The sequence below is a fragment of the Gobio gobio genome (genome assembly GCF_949357685.1).
Source record: "Gobio gobio genome assembly, chromosome: 11".
In the NCBI taxonomy this organism is placed as follows: domain Eukaryota; kingdom Metazoa; phylum Chordata; class Actinopteri; order Cypriniformes; family Gobionidae; genus Gobio; species Gobio gobio.
Window position 1 is genome coordinate 20,499,902 of NC_137104.1, and position 17,407 is coordinate 20,517,308.

The 17,407-nt window shown below is 36.1% G+C and overlaps 2 protein-coding genes across 2 annotated transcripts in view; one reads left to right on the forward strand and one right to left on the reverse strand.

Moving 5' to 3' along the window:
* On the forward strand, positions 1–9,164 carry LOC307134221 (uncharacterized protein). The gene is made up of 6 exons (XM_079829768.1): positions 1–374; positions 967–1,485; positions 2,970–3,031; positions 3,255–3,385; positions 5,893–6,059; positions 7,326–9,164. Exons 2-6 carry the CDS (start codon positions 1,018–1,020, stop codon positions 7,494–7,496), a joined length of 999 nt encoding a protein of 332 aa, XP_079685894.1. The 5' UTR covers positions 1–374; positions 967–1,017; the 3' UTR covers positions 7,497–9,164.
* Positions 9,130–17,407, reverse strand: part of atat1 (alpha tubulin acetyltransferase 1) — a 19,599-nt gene continuing 11,321 nt past the window's right edge. Inside the window, 5 exon segments of the mRNA XM_079829767.1 lie at positions 9,130–9,549; positions 13,413–13,501; positions 13,503–13,515; positions 13,613–13,716; positions 17,170–17,389. Of these exon segments, the coding sequence (XP_079685893.1) occupies positions 9,261–9,549; positions 13,413–13,501; positions 13,503–13,515; positions 13,613–13,716; positions 17,170–17,389 (715 nt within the window). The 3' untranslated portion in view covers positions 9,130–9,260.

A 17,407-nucleotide genomic window follows, 5' to 3' on the forward strand; every position in this document is an offset into this window, starting at 1 on the left:
GCGGTGTTTTGATGTCAACTTTAATGACAATGTTGAACCCATAAACGCGTGTCATTAAATGCTAACGTTACTCGACTTTCCAAGTATGTAAGGAGGGCAAGTCCAGACTGAACTATGGGTGTGACAAAAAGAAAATAGGCGTTGCTTTTGCCATTCAGAAGTAAAATGAAAAGGAGGACAAGAAAGACGTGATTTTGACGGCTAACGTTACACGAAAAATCACTCCGTTCAGCTGACTCGCTTCGGGTCCAATTGTGTGTGTGTTTCTGTACAGACTCCAGTTGAAAGACGGACCGACTCTCAATCTTTCTGATATAAGACCTGTAGCCTACTTGGACTTGTCATGAAAAGGCGAGAAACGGATCTATCGTAAGGTACGTTATGTTTATACTACATATGTGAACCGTCAAGTGCTCAGATGTCACGTTTCGTTTGTTTACACGAAAGGCTAAAGACGCGTCGTGACAAACTAGAGCTCTCCTATTAAAATGAACGATTTCGCGCGCTTGCAGTGTAAAAATATTCGTTGATTATAATGTGAGATTTTTTTGTATTTATCGTGTCGCGTCTTTCATGTATTCATGAGACGTCTCGAGTCTTACATGGCGTGAGTTGACTCTCGTCTGTTACAAATGTAAAGCAAAACTTTGGTTCTATTTTAACCCTTTAACTGGGTGAACAGACTAAGTTTTTAACAACACACTGCTACTGAATGTTTTACGAAAATTAGATACTTGTAATTATTATTTTACAGTTAGAAAGCAATTATAGTAGCTACACAGTGCTGTATTATATTAGTGCACAGTATTACTTAGTACTACAGTATTAATGGATAATTTTTTTATGAGAATTGGTTTCTATCTGTGAGCTGAGCAGATGTTTGTAAAGTTTTTATATATTAGATGGATAGATCTGTTTGTACATTTAATTGAATTCTTTTTGTCCATTCTGTTGTTCTCTCTGTAGGCCTCTGGAATTCTCTCTATCTTCCTTTTTTTTCTTGTAAAATCCAGCATAATGCTGCGTAAGTACAGTTCAGTGGGTGCGTTGTTGGATCTGGACTTCTTGCCCTGGGGACAGGGAGATAGAGATGGGACCCCGGACACCTCGGAGAATGATACGGATGGGGCCTCAGCATCCTATCCTTGCACCCCAGATGCAATGTCAGGAAGTGCTAGAAAGGGGGAGCTTAGCAGAGATCACAGCGTTAGTGTGGAAAATCTGGTCGGTTTGGAGAAGGACTCTGGTTTACTGAGAGTTACGAATCTTAATGAGAGCTTTAAAGCTTACAGTGACAGCCAGCTCGCTGCTAATGCCAAAGGCAGCTATGAGAGTATGGGAAAGTGTGATGCCCTGCACTCTTCGTCGTCCTCACTGAAATCTAACCATATGTCCAGCTCTCCAAAACCTCCTCATTATCACCGACAGCACGCTCGGGCCAAACTGGCAGCTGCTAAATTACACCTTAAAAGTTTGTTTGGACAGGTGAGTTTGGAGACGTTAGTAAATGAAGTTGTTCATATAACAATCTTTAATTTTTTATTTATTTATATATATGTGAATATTAATGTTATATGAACAACCCCCCATTTTTAATAGCATTTTGAATGTATATTATCAACATACACTGGAGTTCAATAGTTTGGGGTTGCTTACCAAGGCTGCATAATATTAAAAACAGCAATATTATGGCAATTTAAAATAAAATGTATTCCTGTGAGCTGAACTATCTGCATCATTACTTCGTCTTCAGTGTCACATGATCCTTCAGAAATCAGTCTAATATGCTGATTTGCTGCTCAAGAAACATTTTGTATTATTATCAATTTTGAAAGCTGCTTAATTGTTTTTTATGGCAACTGTGATACATTTTCAGGATTCTTTGAATAGAAAGTTTAAAACAACAGCATATATTTGAAATCTTTTGTAACATTATAAATGCCTTTACTGTCAATGTAATGCATCTTTGATTACTAAAAGTATTAATTTATCAAATAAGGAACATAAATCAAAACGGCAATGAACTATATACAAACAGATGCCATAAAAACAGACCATATTAAAATAAAACTATTTATTTCTGTAATAAAAAATACATTTATATTTTTTACTAACATGTTTTGCTTAAAAATATTTACAACGAATAATTAATGTTTTTAATTTGCAATAATACCTGGAAATTTAACCACTATAGTGCATTTCCATGTCAGCTATATAGCAGGTGTATAGTTTCAAACCTTAATGATTAATTTATCATTGTTCACCTGTTCTAACTGATGCCAAGACGATTGCAAAACCTTTATGTCATCCAGCCAAATAATATTACCTTATTTAATTCTGCAGAATTTAGGATAATAAATACAAATAAATAGAAGATCGTTCAACAATGTAAGCACTGGGCCGATATGGCAAAAGACTTCTCACACTGGCCCTGGGCCATCAAGCCAACTTTTATAGTTGAGCCTTGTTTATGTATTCCGCATACATTAGGAGCAGCAGGGCTTCAGCTCCAGGATACAGCACTGCTTATTCAGAATTTACAAGCCAAGTGTGATGAAGTGAAAAGTCATGAGTGCTTTTGTATTACACAATTAGCTAAGTTCAGTTTGAATCGGTGCTACCCCTTGAGATATAATGTTGCTTTGTCCAAACAGTGAAAGAAGAAGCAAACTCTGAAAGGGGAACTGAATGTTCTAGTGCTCTGTAAGGGAATCACACTACTGATGCAAAATGAAATCTACAATATTTTGGCGAGAAATCACGACAGACCCTGTGGCACAAAAACGTTCACTCTCTGGAATATTTTGTCATCTGATAGATCTGGCATTGTCAGAATGTTTTCCATGACGTGTAAAGCCTTCACGGCATTTGTTTAAGTTCATGGAACATTTGTTTAAATGGTACTTCCTTAAAGTCTCAAATCAAGTCAGGTATCCTCATGACAGTGACCTTTTATTTTTTCACTTAAGGGTTCACCGCAGTCCTCGCATTCAAATTTGACAACTGCAGAGCACAGAGAGAACATAAGCAGGTAATTCCAGTCATTTCAGCAAACAATCAAAACACGTTTCCTCAATCTCATGTGGATTTTCTCCCTTTTCTCCCTTGCCTCCTTTTGCCTATTCTCTGTCTGCCATTGGCAAAACAACCCCTCTCCAGCCCCTTATTTGGGCTCACTGTCATTGATTACACACTTCTTTCTTTTTTGCTGGATATTTTTGTCACACATCCTCTCACCGTCTTGTTTCTCTCAGTGCTAAAGAGAGGCGTTCTCGAATGCCTTTCCTCAGGCAGTGGAGTCAGGTGGGCCACGCCAAAGCTCGACTCAGCAGGAAGGAGTTGGAAAATTGGGCCACGTCCCTTGATGCTTTGCTGGAAAGCAGAGGTGAGCGCTCAGTCATTTGTTTTTAAACTGCTTGGGTCGCCAGGCAGCTGGTCAAAGGACGCTTGCGAGACATCATAGCGTCACATGGAAAAGAAAAGCTGTTGTTCTACTAACTTTGACCTGGAACGCTATTCTTGGAAATCAAGATATTTGTGGCCAACTGCCCAGCCATGCATGAAATGTTGTTTTAGTGAAAATGATACGTGCATATACTGCCTGATATCATAACTGGATCATGTAGCTTTATAATATACGCTGCTGTTTAAAAGTTTGAGGTTGGTAAGAATTTTTTTTTTTCATTCATTCAAAAAGAATGCATTAAATTGATCAAAAGTGACATTTACAAGGTTCCAAAAGATTTCTATTTCAAATAAATGCTGTTCTATTAAACGTACTATTCATCAAAGAATCTCAGTTTCCTCAAAAATATTAAGCAGCACAACTGTTTTTAACATTGATAATAATAAGAAATGTTTCTTGAGCACCAAATTACTAAAGACTGGAGTAATGGCTGCTTTGCCATCACATGTTATATGGTATTTTTGATCAATTAAATGCAACTTTTGAACGGTAGTGTAGGTTAGCTCAGTACAATTCTGTGGTTCTGTAGTGAAACCCATCTATTACATCATTGAAACGGCCTTTGAAGCTGCTTCCTCTTAACATTGAGGAACCACTTTCATGTGTGGCTTCAGGCACGAGTTTCCGGAGAATTCCCTAACAACATAAAACGATGTGTAGAAACAAGACATAATAACAGACGAGGAATAATGGGCTTTCCCCCCAGAGGCTGAGACCGCTGATGTCCAGTTCCACAGATTAAACCAGATAGATTTGTATATTTTCAGAAGGAAATGTGAGTGGTGCTCGCCTATGAAAAGTTTGCGGCATGATGGCTGGGTTTTGTGAGTGGTTATAAAAAAAAGAGAAAAGCCACAAGGACTCATGATATGATTCAAGGCGCTTGAGTGAAAGTCTTTAGGATGTTTTGCCTGCTTCATTGTCCACCAGGTAAACATTGTTAGTCAGACCTCTTAGAAAAGTAGTAGCACACCTCTTCTCATTCATATTTTTAGCACAAAGTGTTTAAGTTTAGTACTTGCTGTATATATAGTTTGGGGCAATAATATTTGCCATAGAAAGCACCACAGACCTCAAATGTAAGGATGACATGGCCAAACAGCAAAATACAACTTATAAGAAACTTTAAGCTGTCATTATTAGTGCAGCTTGTGATGTATAAACGGTGGACTAATAATGGATACAGTTACGCTTGTCTTGACACCAGACGTCATGTTTCCAGTGATTTGTTAATTAAGAGGATTTAATGATTAACAGCATCTTTGTTGGCATTACCCGCTTTGTTGCCATTTTGTAATGTCTGTTCTGACCCTTAAGCAAATGATTAGCGTGACAGACCTCATAAAATCTAATAATACACTGATACACATGTAGCACATTTTGCAGTTACAGTTGAGACTGTTTGGACAAAGGATAACATGGAGTCAGGAATTCAATCTATTCTGTGTCACTGCTATAGCTAATTTGGAAACGAATTCTCTCCATACATGCATAATAGGTATGTGCTTTCCATTAATAAGATACTTAATAGATATTATAAATCCCATATTCTTCAGAGGGAGAGGGAACTATTAGATATGTATCTGTTAGCATTTTAAATTATACAATATCATAATTTTGACAATCGGTTAAATTCATGTTCTGTTTATTGTAGAAGACTATTATAAACTTATTTTAATTGCCAAAACCATAATATTTTAATCTGTTGAATTTGGTTAATTGCATAGATTTCCCACATTACAAAAAAGCGACATTTCTTAAAATTGTGACACCAAAATTAGTAACATCCTTCGGACTGTTTCTACAGCATGATGGGAAAATTCCATTCCATTTTCGCAATTATTATTCAAATTATAGTGTTGACTGCATTTGGCTCAACCATTCAACCCTTATTATATTTCCTGGAATTTATGGAAAATATGTTTATCTTGAATTTGAAAGCTTTTAGTATATTAAGTTCAATATTTGTGCCATATTTATTTAGGCCAGTACATAGGGCCAAGCTAGTGTGGATTTAATTTAGCATTTAAAGCTTTTTTTAAATTGTGTCGTGGGTGTGTTATGGTGTCTGGACTGGTTGAAATGTTAGAACAACAGTATGTTGTAACTCCAGAACCCTGCCCCCGTCCTACTTCTATTTTCTCACTTCAGAGTGTCGCAACCCTCCAGTTCAAGGGTTTTGAGAAAATCTGAGGGAAGGAAGGTATGTGGTGTGCGATAAACCCTCAAGATATCAACATCCAGAGCTTTTTTCTTCTCTGATTTGTGTGGCAAGTACTATGTGACGTGTGTGGGTGTATGGCAGAACATGCATGTGAACGTGTCATCTGAGCCTCTACCCTTCCCATTTGTGAACAGAAATAGCAGGGTTTTTTCTACCAATGTTAGTTATGGTTCCTTCTTCTCTCATTTCACCAATCCTTTAGTGGGAGTCACAGTCTTTGAAGCGTTCCTGCGATCCGAGTTCAGTGATGAAAACCTGCAGTTCTACTCGGCCTGCGAGCAGTACAGTCAGTCGTCCAACAAATTTAGCCTGCATAGGCGGGCAAAGATGATTTCTGAGACTTACATCCAGCCAGGTGCTCCCAGAGAGGTATGTCTTTCTAAATGTAGCTGTTTGTTTGTCTGTTTACTGCATAAACAAATATTTCACCCAACATGCTCAAGCTGCTCTCTCTCATACAATGTATATAAATGAGGACTGGGGCTGCTGAACTACAAAATCACAAAAAACAAAAGCATCATTAAAGTACAATAGAAATAGTCCATATGACTCACTTTATATTCTGAAGTCATTCTAAAAATTTGCTCCCCTCCACCATCATTCTCAAATCTCATTTTGCAAGGTTTTATGTGTGCCAAATTTGAAATCTGATTTTCAAAACAGATCTTGAAACTTCATTATTTTTGCTAATTCTAATTCTAATGCAGCAGAGATTTCAGTCTTTTCCTCTCAAAAAAGACGACTTAAGGTGAAATCAGAACACTTGAGATATAATTTTTTCCCCCGTATAATTAAAGGGGTCATCGGATGCAAAATTCACTTTTATTTGGTGTTTGCATATAAATGTGTATTTGCAGTGTGTGGACACAACCACTCAACAATGATAAACATTTATTCACTCCTTTTTTTTTTATCCTCAAAAAGCCTAAACACTCAATAATCAAGCCGTTTTAATTTTCTGACCAATATGATGTCATGTTGCTCATGCTCCGCCCACGACCGCTGACGGACTGTCCAATATTAGCATATTTCCGCCCTCAGTACTTCACGCCCCACAGAAGAGAGGAGAGGGGTGAGCAGTAGCTCATTATCATTTAAAGAGACATGCACTGAAAAGGGTGTTGTTTTACACAAACATTGAGGAATTTTAACCAAAGTATGTTACAGAATTTACATGTAGACTCAAAGAATCATACCAACTTGTGGACAATGGGCATCCGATGGCCCCTTTTAAAAATAAAAATGATTACTACATTTTATTTTTGGTCCTCTCCTCTCACAAATCTGTTACATGACTTCAGAAGACAGAGAACATTTTTGCATAATTTTAAAAAGTAAAAAAATAAAAGTATTTTTAGTCATTTTTGGAGTTTTTCTATTGTAAAAGCAAAATAAATTTGTCCTTTCGCACACAAATCTATCATACGATTTCAGAAGACTTGTAGAAAATTTTTCCATAATTTAAATAAAATGTAAAAAGGTTTTTTTGGTCATTTTTGGAGCTTGACAATCCCAGTGCCTAGAAGCAAAAACATTTTGGATATCCTTCAGAATATAATTTTTGATTGTACTACTCTTTATTAGCTGTTTTGTGTGAATATTTGTGAATTACAAATGTCTTTCCACCATTTTTAGGTGAATCTGGACAGTAAGACAAGAGAACTGACCATAGAGCTCCTCAAAGCCCCCTCTCACAATTCCCTCTCACATGCCCAAAAGCGCATCTACTGCCTCCTGGAAATGGATTGTTACCCCCGTTTCCTCCAGTCGGAGATCTACTTCACACTACTGAGGGATTCGTACTAGAAAACGATTGGGCAGAGTGTCCAATGAGAGCGAGGTCATCCTAAAAAAAAAACTGTACGGACATCTTGCCACAGAGACAGCAAACTTGTCTCTGTGAGAACTTTTGATGAAAAAAATAATCGTAACTACTGAGGAACGTTTTAGTTAACTAAAAAGGGAAACCGATGAGCAGGGATTACGCAATTGTCTTGAAATTGAATGCGTCTGAAAGGTCATGCAATGGGGATTGAGGTGCTAACATTTTACGAGTTTGATTTGGGCTTTTCTCAGTTGCTAGACTGAAAACATTACAGGCCAATAAGGACGACTGAAAGGCATGTTGACAGGCAACAAAGGGAAAACACGTCTGGCAAGAATGGGCTGTTCAGTGAAAGGCTCATTACGGGTGACGTCAGGGTCAAACCGTTTTCTGACCTAGAATTGACTTTCCCATGAATAGTTCTTTAATATAAATAGATAATTAAACAAAACGTCAATATCCCACTGACTTATTTATCTAAATAAGCAATATGAACACAAGTACTTTAAATGGAGGTTTAAAACTTCTTCATAGTCTTTATAGATGGCCAGTTTTTATTGGTTTGGGTTTAAAATGTTTGAGATATTATTAAACCATGTGCATTAGCATAGTGCTGTAGGTTGATGTAGGTGATTTACAAATTGCACATTAAAGCTGTACACATTCATTCATTTGAAGAAAATGTGACTATAGAAATTGAAATCCAAGGTCTGTCACTGAGTTTGGCCCAATGATTTCTGTTAAGAAATCTTAGTGTGAACTATGTTTTTGTTTAGTTGTTGTTGTTGTAGAATTCAGTGATTGTCACACATACTGAAGTTGGGAAATGTGACCTGTTGACAGGTTTGAAATGCGTAAGCAAACTCGCTGGAATGGACGCCAGCACTAAAACCATCCCAGTAAGCAAGCACACATACATTTCTAAGGGCAAATGCACCGAAAAGCACTGCATTCTTATTACTGTGCACAAACACCTGGAAAACATCTTAAAAAGAGCAAATACACGTTCAAAATCACGTTATGAAAACGTCTGTTTGAACATCTGAGAGGGAACATTTTCCAGATGAACACGCATATCGAAAAATGGCTGGCACGTGTGTGGGTTGCCTCAGATTGAAAGGATGTGAGGCGCTGTATGTATTTATACCCACTTTTTAGTGTATGTTGATGATGTCTACTGTGACTGAGACATTTAGACGGTACATGTATCATATCTTTAAACATGCTATTAAGGAGCTGCATGCACTAGTGTCCTTGGTCAAATGTTTCCAAGGTTTAATGTTTGTTTATTAGTATAATATAAAAGATTTTCCCAAGGGATTGAGGTAATTATGAGATCAGTGTACAAGAATGAGCATCAGTTTGACTGTAAATGTAGTTATGTTGTTTGAGAGCAGCGATCTAAATGAATCTAACAGAACAAATTTTCAATTTTTCATTTAATTTTCCATGAAAAAAAAAATGCTTTTGCATAGACCTGTTTTTGAAAAACATACATAGATGATCAGATTATAAAAAGCACAAGCTATAAAATGAATTGCTTAAGTTTTTATAAATAGGACTGATTAAAAAAATGTATTACAAGCACAAATCGAATGGAGTTACAAATAGCTGCTGATGTTATTTTCATTAAAAGCTTTTTTCACTTTTGTGGTTTATTGAAAATTCTTTAAATCATTTTCGCCTTTATTATTCTCGCTTCTAGCTTTGCAATGTCCAACAGTTCATATCTCAATGGCGTCCTGTCACCAGGGCCGCGTGCTGCGATACTCTTGTTTCTGTCGGACCCACTGCGCCGTACAGCGGCTCTCCCCAACCGTCCAAGACCATCCGTCTCTCCCTCCGCCCCTCGATATCTCAGCTGCTCCACCTTTCCTCCAATCCTCTTCTCTGTTCTGTGCCGCTTTGGTCTTCAGGTCACTGCATTGCTTTTCATTGCGTTCCAAGGGTGCTATGGAGGTCTGTTCCTGAAGATGATCTTTCTTCGGGGCAGCAAGAGTTGGAAGGGTGACAACCTGGCCTTGAAGATGCGATCTGGAAAAGAAGATGAAAAACAGTGAAAATTGGAGAACAAGAAACTGGAAACTCGGCAGCAGAGATGGTGATTTCAGGACAATAAAACACAAGGCCAGGGCTGAGAAGAGAAGCAAGTTAAATCAAATTTATCAGAAAAAAATGTTTTATAAAAGTAAGGTTGGGCACCGTTCACATTTTAACCGGTATCGGTACAGGTACCTGAAATTCGCTACCGGTACCCAACGGTACCTTTTTTCGGTACTTTAGGGATTTTTACATCAATAACTATTAAGAACCTGTAAGTCGTTTATAGAAGTGTTATTGACATTATGCCAGAGCTGCCCTGGTCGCTGTCTGCCATTTTCGGTGATGTTTGATAAATAAATAGTAGGCTACTACACTCAAAAAAAAAAAAAAAAGGTTCTATATGGCACCAAAAATGGTTCTTGGCTCGTAATCATAGGGGAACCTTTTTTAGTGCTATTTAGCACCAATTTTGGTGCTTCAGTGGTTCTTCAGCGGTTCTTCAGAGGTGCTATATAGCACCTTAGTCAAAGAACTGGTGAATCGTAATTTTTTTTTAGAGTGTAGGTACTTAATTTAATTCATAAAAACAACCATATTATTTTTTCTTTCTTTTTAATTTCATTTCTATGAAAAGATTTCCAATAAATGATGTGTTGTGTATTTTCTGGTAATCAAATGAAGACAAAAGACATTAATTTAATTTATCTTTTAATTTAATTAAACTTTTTTTTGTCAAAAAATGCTGCACAACTGAGCTTTATACGGTTAAAATTAAAACATTTTTAAAAAAATTTAATTTATTACTTAAAAAATAAAGTTTTGATAATTTATTATTATTACATTAGTGTTAGTATTATTATTACATTGAGAGTATCTAAATTCTACTGTACAACAGTAATGTATTTGTCAAGTTAGCCAAACTTTTATTTTGACGGGTTGCCGTGAAGACCTGTGTTTATGACATGACGGTAGGTAAAATGTTTATAACGTGACTCTCAGTGGCTCTGGAGTTGACGCTTGTGCGTTCATGTCTTCATATGAGACGGCAGAGAAACATGCGACCGTCACGCGCGATTATGAGTGTGTGTGTGTTAAACCGTACGTATACAGCATTCATTTGCTGAGAGACACGCAGGATTCGTATTTAAATCGTTTTTTTGCGGTTTAATATTTACAGACATTAGTCTATACCACCAGATGCGTTCTCAGGTACCGATATTTGGTACCAATTGATTTAATGTGAATCGGTAGTACTGACAAAATTCGGTCGGTGCCCTTAAAAGTACCGAGTTCGGTACCCAACCCTATATAAAAGTAGGAACATGCACATACTGTATTTCCTGTCACAGTCATAACTAGGCCCACACAGAACATACACACTTTTTTCTCACATTTTCTGCACTGAATGTAAAGGAAAATATGTAAAATGCCACATTTCAGATATAATACACATGGCAAACTGATCCGAGAGTACTAGATTCTTAGTTGCAGCTGTGAGTATTATATTAGACAAAAAATATTGAACAAACCAGATTTTTACAATTTCTGAAGAAAATGTGAGTGTCGTTTGCCTCCGCAAATCTCACTGCCACAGTCCTAGAGTGTCGCTAGGCTATTCTTCCTCAACTTAAGTCAAAAAAGCCTGCCTCCAAATTTCTAAGATATTCTGGTCTCTAGATATGACTCCGATCCCTTCAATGCAAGTCAATAGAATTTTTCATCCTTTTTTTTGTTCATCCACCAAGGTAAACCAAGCAAAAAAACTCTTCACACACCTGGATTGTTGAGAGCAGGTACGTATGACACATTTTATGTAAACAAAATCTTAACAAAAATAGAAAACAAATGCAGATATATCCATCCGTTGTGCTCAAAATTTTACATAACCCTTGCAGAATCTGTGAGAATGTGAGTAATTTTGACAAAATAAGATGTGTGTAAACATCCTTTTACATAAAAATAGCTGAAATTATAAAAATTACTAACCCTAACCCATTCTAAAGTTTACATACCATTGATTCGTATTACTGTGTCGTTACCTGGATGATCCACGACTGTTTTTTTTTGTTTTGTGATGGTTGTTCTTGAGTCCCTTGTTTGTCCTGAGCAGTTAAAAAGGTTCACACATTCACTGATGCGCCAGAAGGAAACAAAGTATTAAGGGGGGTGAAAACTTTTGAACAGGATGAAGATGTCCACATCTTTCTAGTTTTGTTTAAATATAGGAAAAAAATCATTTAGTACTGCCCTTCAGAAGCAACAGAAGATACTTACATGTTTCCTAGAAGACAAATTTAGTACAATTTGCCTTGATCTTCAAATTCAAAAAGTTCTCACCCCCAGCTCTGAATGCATCGTGTTTCCTTCTGGAGCATCAGTGAATGTTTGAGTCCCTCAATTGTCCTAAGTGTGAAAAGATGGATTTCAAAATCATCCAGTCATTGCTGGAAAGAGTTGCAAGATGCAAGAGAGGCTGGAAAACTGAAGAATTTGAAGGACTTGAAGATCTTTTCTGAAGAACAGTGGGCAGTTTAACTGCTCTGGACAAAGAAGGGACTCAAGAACAACCAACACAAAACAAAAAAAACAGTTGTGGATCATCCAGGTAACGACACACAGTATTAAGAATCAAGGGTATGTAAACTTTTGAACAAGGTAATTTTTATAAATTACACTATTTTTGTCTTTTATTGTAAAATATCTTATTCACGACAGTACTAAATAAATGAACATGCATTGTGTATGATCCCTCTTATTTTGTTCAAATTATTCACATTTTTACAGATTCTGTAAGGGTTGTTTAAACTTTTGAGCACAACTGTGGCTTGTAGCTTTATTAAAATAATATTTTCTCTAATGAAAAAGAAGTACACTTTTTTTAACTTTTAGCATATTTTTAAAGAGTCCTTATGGAAATAATACTTAAGTGCAAACTAAACGTAATGTTTTCCAACAGTTAACTGCAAATATTAGATTAAAATGTATTATATTTTAAAGTTCATTTTAAATGCACTTGAGACTGCTTTTTGCCCCACTTACATTTTTATATGTAATTTTATACTTTTATTGTCTTTGAAATATGGTTAAAGTGTCCTGCCGAATGTACTAACAAGCATTTATACAGTAGTTAAATAAAACATACTTTAATGTTATTTCTATGGAAACTTGTGTCATGTATATTTGTAATTACACATTTGTAATTAAGTTGTAAATTAGTACAAAATATTAACTTTAAATGTAATTTTCAATATCACACTACAGTTCAAATTATAATCAAGTATAGTCAACACATCAAAATGAGTGTGCTTCTTTAAAACACAAAAGATTAAAACAATGATTTTAATTGTACTTTAAAACTTAATTTTTGACATTATTACAAAGAGTGTGTAGAAACGTGAGCGTACTCTCTTTAAGTACACTTAAGTGGTAGTTTATAGTAGTTAACAGTATATTATCTGCATTTTATCTGTATATTTTTTTAAATATACTTAAATGTATTGAATGTGCCAATTTCAGGAAATTTTGTCCAGCAAAAAAAACCAAAAAACATTATTCCCTAAACAAGCATGATAGTATGAGACGATGCAGCAAATCTGAATACTCAGGGTTAAGGGTTTGTTCAAATCTTAACCTCAAGTTTGAGCCGCAGTGATGCTTGGCTTAGCAAACCTCATTAAAAAAAAATCTAAACAAACAAATTCAGCAGTGCTTTCTGTGGAATTCAGTAGGCGTTGATTCTGTGGAGGCCTAGTCATTACCTCGCTATGAATCCCTGGTGTTTTCTATGTAAATAATACAAAGAGCAGCACCAGGAGAAACTGACTCTCACAAAGGTTATGTGAGAAAAGTCCGACCTTTCTGAAGTGTGTTTGTGTTCCACTGCATCTGCCTTTGCCTCTGTGTCACACACTCTTTCACAGAGCTCTGCTTTCAGCCCTGAGGAAGCACACACGACAGCTACTAATGGTTTACTAATGCGGTTTCCTGTGGCCCATCGTAACTTTTCACGTTGCGCCATGGTAAATGGTTGATTGCGGTTCAAACGGTGCGTTACCTGGAAGCTTCAAGGGGATCTGCCGTTCCGCCAATAATTGCCCGAGGTCTTGGCTGTTGATATGACGACTGTAGAGGTTGCTCCTGGCAACCAGACCCTGGTGGCTACAGGATATGAGGAAATGGACAAACAACGGCGATAGAGGGACGGGACGGAGGCCCGAGGAGAATACAGAAATGAGGGTAGGAGAGTGAAAACGGAGAAAGAAATAAAATGGGGAAAGAAAAAGAAACAAATGTGACAGAAAAAAGGGGACAAATAAAAACTTAATTAAATATAAATGCAAACACAAATTCAAAACTCAACATTGTATAAAAATAAATTCCAGTGAAAGAGGACACAGGCAATGATTGTGTAATGTGATGTCGGCTTTTTAATCTCAAAACAGATTAAAAAGGAATATGTTGTAGTGTTACAAATTTTGTTTTGGACATCAGAGCTGCAGTCAAGCGCAGTGGCTGATTTTTATTAGATTATATTTATTGCTTAAATATAATTCTGATGGCTTTTGATTGATTTCTTAAGAGCAGTGGTGTAAAGTATTTGAGTAAAAGCAATTAGTTACTGTACTTAAGTATCTTTTACCGAGTATCAAAGATATTGGCAACTTTTACACTCTTGACTTCATTTTTAAATATATATACACATACATTATATATATATATATATATATATATATATATATATATATATATATATATATACACATACATATACATTTATATACACATACATATATTATATATATATATATATATATATATATATATATATATATATATATATATATATATATATATATATATATATATATATATATATATATATATATATATATACTCTTTACTTCAATACATTTGTAATGTGCAATGCAATTACTCATTACATTTTGCAAGGCACCTAACTTTTTCTGCAGTTTATTTCTGCTACAAAAGAAGCACTAATACCATCTACAGTGTATTGAAGGTACTATATATTGTGCTTTTTACCCTTACTCACCCAAACTTGTCAACATGGCAACTGTGCATGAATGTGACTGCATTAGCAGGTAGTTGTGAATAGCAGGTTTCATTTATGATAGAAGGACATGACTGCAGCCGCCGATGAGGCCAAAACCAGTATGTCCAGTGCGATTTGTAGGATTTGACTATTTAATTTTATTTAACATTCTTTTAATTATCCATTATATTGACGGGACATTTTTGAATGATATTCAGTAATTGGTGACTAGTAACTTGTAATGGAGTCATTTTCGCTGTAGGGTATCTACTTTTACTCAAGTTTTCAGGTACTCTCTCTTACACCTCTGCTTAACAAATGGTAATGGTTCAACAACTTTGTCAATTAATTTTTCTGTTTTTTAACATTTTTGGTGTTGTCTAAGGGTATGTTTACATGGCAACAATGTAGTAAAAACTGAAACGTTTGTCCTTTGCTTTTTTGCGTACAGTCAACATTGTCAAAACGATCCTGTTCACACGCATCTGCGAAAAATGACTAAAAACGCTGTATTCTGCTGCCTGGCCAGTAGTTGGCGATTTGTAAAGAGACACTACGCGCCTATAGATTGAGCACATAATATGCATGCGCATGATGTTACAAATACGCATTTTGTTGTTTACATAGACAAAATAACAGTATCGTTTTTAAAAACGTGCACTTTGAAACCAGTTTTCAAAAGTTTGCATTTTCAGGCCTCCATTGTCGTGTAAATGAAAGGCTAACAAGCATACAAAGTGTTCCATTCAAACATTATTTGAACACTTATGCATTACTCAGAACCGCATGAATGTATGTAATGTAATTAGGTCATAAAATATCAAAGCAAGTGGAGACGATGCACAAACTTTTCTCATAACTATCTATTCTGAGCAACTTTGTAAACTTTTAACTGGTATCATGGGCATTTTAGAGGATGTATGTAATGCATACAGGTTTCTAGAAAAAAAAAAAGTAGTTCATCATGTTTACTGCAGTAGAATATATCTGACTTCCAGAAAGTTTACAAATACGTCTTTGTTTTCATGTTTAACTTGATATCTATTTTTTTTATCCTTTAAAAATCAAGCAAACTTCTATTTTTATTAAATGTTTTACTTGAAAAGGTCTTTAAATATTGTGTTATCCAATGTAATAACTTTATCAAATGCATATGCCTTTATATATATATATATATATATATATATATATATATATATATATATATATATATATATATATATATATATATATATATATATATATATAAGGCACATTATGTTGATCAAAAATGACATTATATGCTACTCTTCAAAAGTTTGGGGTTGGTAAGACATGTTTTTTGAACATTTATTTATGAACAACCACTGGTCAAGAGCAGCACCCTGAGGCCAAGACAAATGTCTGGACTGAAACAAAAGTGAAACCAAGGTCCTGATGTGCTCTAGAAGTGTAGAATCCAAAACATAACATTTCATATCCTTTACAGTATGTTACAATAATTAATTGACAAGTGATTAAATAAGAATACCTATCTTTTTTTTTTTTTTTACTGCTTTTATTACTTGCTGCTCAGGACAGAGGATGTTTGACAGCTGAGGATTAACACTATAGTAAACTCTAAAAACTTTATCTATATTTTAAAACACTCCTTAGTGGAAAGGGTACGGAAAAGACCAAAAGATATTCCAGTTTAATTACAAATGTGTATTATCAAATCATTTTACAGGAAATCGTATTAATTTTTTCATACACTCACAATTAGGAAGAAAAGCTAAATCTTACAATAGTAATTCACCCAACAATGCAAATTCTGTCATTACGTATTCAAACCGTTATTTTTTTCTGTGGAAGATTCTACAGAATCTTCACAAGATTCTCCAAAATTCTCCTTTTGAGTTCCACAGAAAACATAACAAAGGCGTGAGCCAATAATGACAGGAGTTTTCATGTGTGGGTGAACTATCCTAACTAGAACTAGCTAAGAAGTTTAAGACAATGACGTTCAAGACTGAGGGTCAATGAAAGCTGAGCCTAGATCTATTTAGAGAGCTAGCATGGAATGAGAGAATGAGGAAAAGAGAGATAAAATATGTGGTAGAAAAGAAAACAAAAGTTCAAACTCATCAAATGAAAGAGATACAAGTGTGGGGTTCAACAACACGTGTCATATGTCAATGTATAAAATGAGCAAGGAAGAAGAGAAGAAAGGGAGAGGAGAAGAGAAATGTTTAGCGCTTCTCCAAAAGAAACACGGTCAAGGCCGCTTACGTGTTAGAAGAATAAACAGATAGTGTATCTGACCTTCATGCGATACACAGTGATACACTAATGATGCACTAATGAGCTGAATTCACATTCTTGCCGCCAAGTCGACCATGCACTCATCTAACACAGGAAGTGGCTCATAGTGAACATTTATGACCTCAGTGTCTCTTCGCTTTCATCCCACAGAGCCAATGCTCTCATCCACCAAAATAAGCACCAGATGGAAAAAGCGAAGAGGATGCGGTGTAAATATTTGCTGGATTTAGACTTAAGTATGGTGTAACAGGCCGTGAGGTGTCGTTGAGACGTACCTGGTGCGTTTTGCCCTGCAGCTGTCGTTGAGTTGGGAGGAAGGGGTCTGACCCTGCTGGAGCCCCAGGGCCACGGCGGGACGGTGGGGGGCCCGGCTGGGGGAGGATCCCACACTGAGCGAACGGGATTGCAGAGATGATGGAAGTAGAGGGGGAGAGTGGGGGGGACCCACAGGGCGAACGAACGGCCAGGGGAGAGCCCTCTGCTCCTCCCGTACCACTGTGGAGCAAAGGAAGT